The 2589-nt window shown below is 39.4% G+C and overlaps 1 protein-coding gene across 1 annotated transcript; it reads left to right on the forward strand.

The window, feature by feature from the left end:
- Nucleotides 1-1322: 1322 nt before the first annotated feature.
- LOC101823035 (olfactory receptor 11A1-like) lies at nt 1323-2273 on the forward strand. Its single transcript, XM_005076594.2, has one exon. The coding sequence runs from the start codon at nt 1323-1325 to the stop codon at nt 2271-2273; it is 951 nt and encodes a 316-aa protein (XP_005076651.1).
- Nucleotides 2274-2589: the final 316 nt, after the last annotated feature.

Consider the following 2589-nt stretch of genomic DNA (forward strand, 5'->3'; position numbering starts at 1 on the left):
TTTCCCATCCATTTTCATTCTTATGATTTTTAGATTTTTTTACATTCTGCTCCAATATTTTATGATGAAAAACTAAACCTTAGAGAAGCTAGACAACAAATTTAAAGTCTGATACACAAAGCAGAATACCTGGATTTATTTAGAGCTGTCTGGCTGCTTGTGTTAACAACCTCTTTGGCTGCTTGTGTTAACAACCTCTTTGTTACACCACATGGTGCTGTGGGTGCCTGTTCATAACTTTTCTCACTTTGCTTTCCTCAACCATATGGTCCCTCCATAATTTCTATAAGGAGCTTCATCCGGGATTTGCATCTTGAAATTATTAAAGTGTGTTCAGCCTCAGACTCTGCTGAACCACATCAGGGCTTGGGGAGTGCCTCTCTTTTTACTCCGTGCTTTCTTGTTGGTGAGTGGCTTTCACCGAAGTTCGACTGAAGAGAAGAGTTTGGATTCCTTATCTCACTCAAAAGTTCCCAAATTATACATATTACACTTGTGGTTGGTTCTGAATAGAACATGAACAGAATGGGGTTTTTCTTCTGCACTCCCTGCTCTGTGGTACCTGAATGAATACCACTTATTGAATGCTTAAATAAAATCTTTTAAGTTGTGTTCATTGCATTTGTTTAAAATTGTGAGAAAATTCATTCATATCCCTGGGTTATGCCTTCATAGCCTCTAACCTCAGAATTAGAGACTCTCAAATCTCCTACTCATTGGACCTCTTTAAAATGAAACAAATTAGAAATAACCCTACACCCCACAACTTAGTGAGAAAAAGAAAGGAATGGGAAAATGATGTAACAAGAGTTATTTCCTTAAATTTCTTAAATGACAAATACTGCTACTGTTTGAAGTGGAAGGGACTCTTTGTCTCGTGTCCTTGGTTCTCCATGCTCTCTCTGTAATTTCACAAACATCCTCCTAGTTTTCTCTGTTGTACTTTATTTTAGATCTGCCTTTGTGTCTATAACTCACCAGATTACTGAAATACATGCAGGAGGAGTGTGTAATAAGTGGTTCTCCCTTCAGATTTATATTCCTTTCTTTCATGGGTTTCTGTCCTTGATGAACTGAGGAAACCAATTAGGGGTAAGGGGAAGACTGAAACCACAGTTCTTATTTTAAATTATTTTCTTTCACCTGAGTTAAATAACCCCAACTCTCTTCTTCAATCCACTATCTCCCATTCAGGTATCACAGAGCAGAAAGTGGAAAGAATGCAGACTAAAAGCCATTCTGTTCATGTTTTTGAATAAACTATAACCAGTTATATTTTGTATGGTTTATCATTATATGTTCTCCTTCACAGAAGTCAAAGTATGATGACCTTATCCTGGGAAAACCAAACAATGATAGTGGAATTTGTTCTTCAAGGATTCTCTTCCATTCTACAGCTAAATATTTCCCTCTTTATAATGTTTTTCATATTCTACATTCTAACTGTTTCTGGAAACATCCTCATTGTCCTCCTAGTTCTGTGCAACCGTGCTCTCCACACTCCCATGTACTTTTTCCTAGTGAACCTGTCCTTTCTGGAGGTCTGCTATACCTCCAACATTGTCCCCAAGATGTTGCTGATTATCATATCTGACCAGAAGACTATTTCAGTGGTTGGCTGCTTCACACAATTCTATGTCTTTGGATCTCTTGCTGCAACAGAGTGCCTCTTGCTTGCTGTAATGTCCTATGACCGCTACATTGCCATCTGCCAGCCTCTTCAATATCCCATCCTGATGACTAGCTCTCTCTGCTTAAGGTTGGCTACTGGATCTTGGTTCTGCTGCTTCCTACTCACAGCCATCACAATGGTCCTTTTGTGTAGACAAACCTTTTGTGGCCCTAATGAAATTGACCACTTCTTTTGTGATTTTACCCCTCTGATCCATCTCTCCTGCATGGATACTTCACTGACTGAGACCATTGCCTTTGCCACCTCTTCCACAGTCACTCTGGTGCCATTTGTCCTCATCACAGTTTCCTACTCATGCATACTCAATGCCATCCTAAGAATCTCATCTGGTGCAGGTAGGAGAAAGGCTTTCTCCACCTGTTCTTCCCATATCACCGTCGTCACAGTATTTTATGGAACGCTGATTGCCACATATCTTGTGCCCTCTGCCAACTCTTCCCAATACTTGCGTAAAGGGTTCTCTCTGCTATATACTGTCCTGACACCCATGTTCAATCCCATTATCTATAGCCTGAGAAACAGAGACATCCATGAAGCTTTGAAGAAATGCTTGAGTAGGAAGCCAGGCTTTCTCATATGACATGAAAAAGAAAAGTACTGACAGCTGCCTCTGAGAATAGCTGTAGATATTGCTGAGTTGTGACAGCTTCAGGTGAACTAGCCTGGCTAGAACATGCCATGGTTTACATAGGTCAGATTCTGTCCTATTGTCTCCAAGAGTCATAGGTTCTTGTAAAAATGAAAGCCAATAATCAAAATGAAGTGATAAGATTTTTGACTAATTTATTCAACTATCCATTGAAAGTCTATTGTGCTCAAGATAATTTGCTAAGCAAAAGAGATAATACAAACAGACATAAAAAATCACTGAGGCATTCTTTGCTCTCATCAAACTC

Source organism: Mesocricetus auratus, unplaced genomic scaffold (genome assembly GCF_017639785.1).
Source record: "Mesocricetus auratus isolate SY011 unplaced genomic scaffold, BCM_Maur_2.0 Super-Scaffold_100009, whole genome shotgun sequence".
Lineage (NCBI taxonomy): Eukaryota > Metazoa > Chordata > Mammalia > Rodentia > Cricetidae > Mesocricetus > Mesocricetus auratus.

Coding starts and splice junctions, on each gene's coding strand:
- LOC101823035 (XM_005076594.2), top strand. CDS start 1,323: ATGATGACCTTATCCTGGGAAAACCAAACAATGATAGTGGAATTTGTT.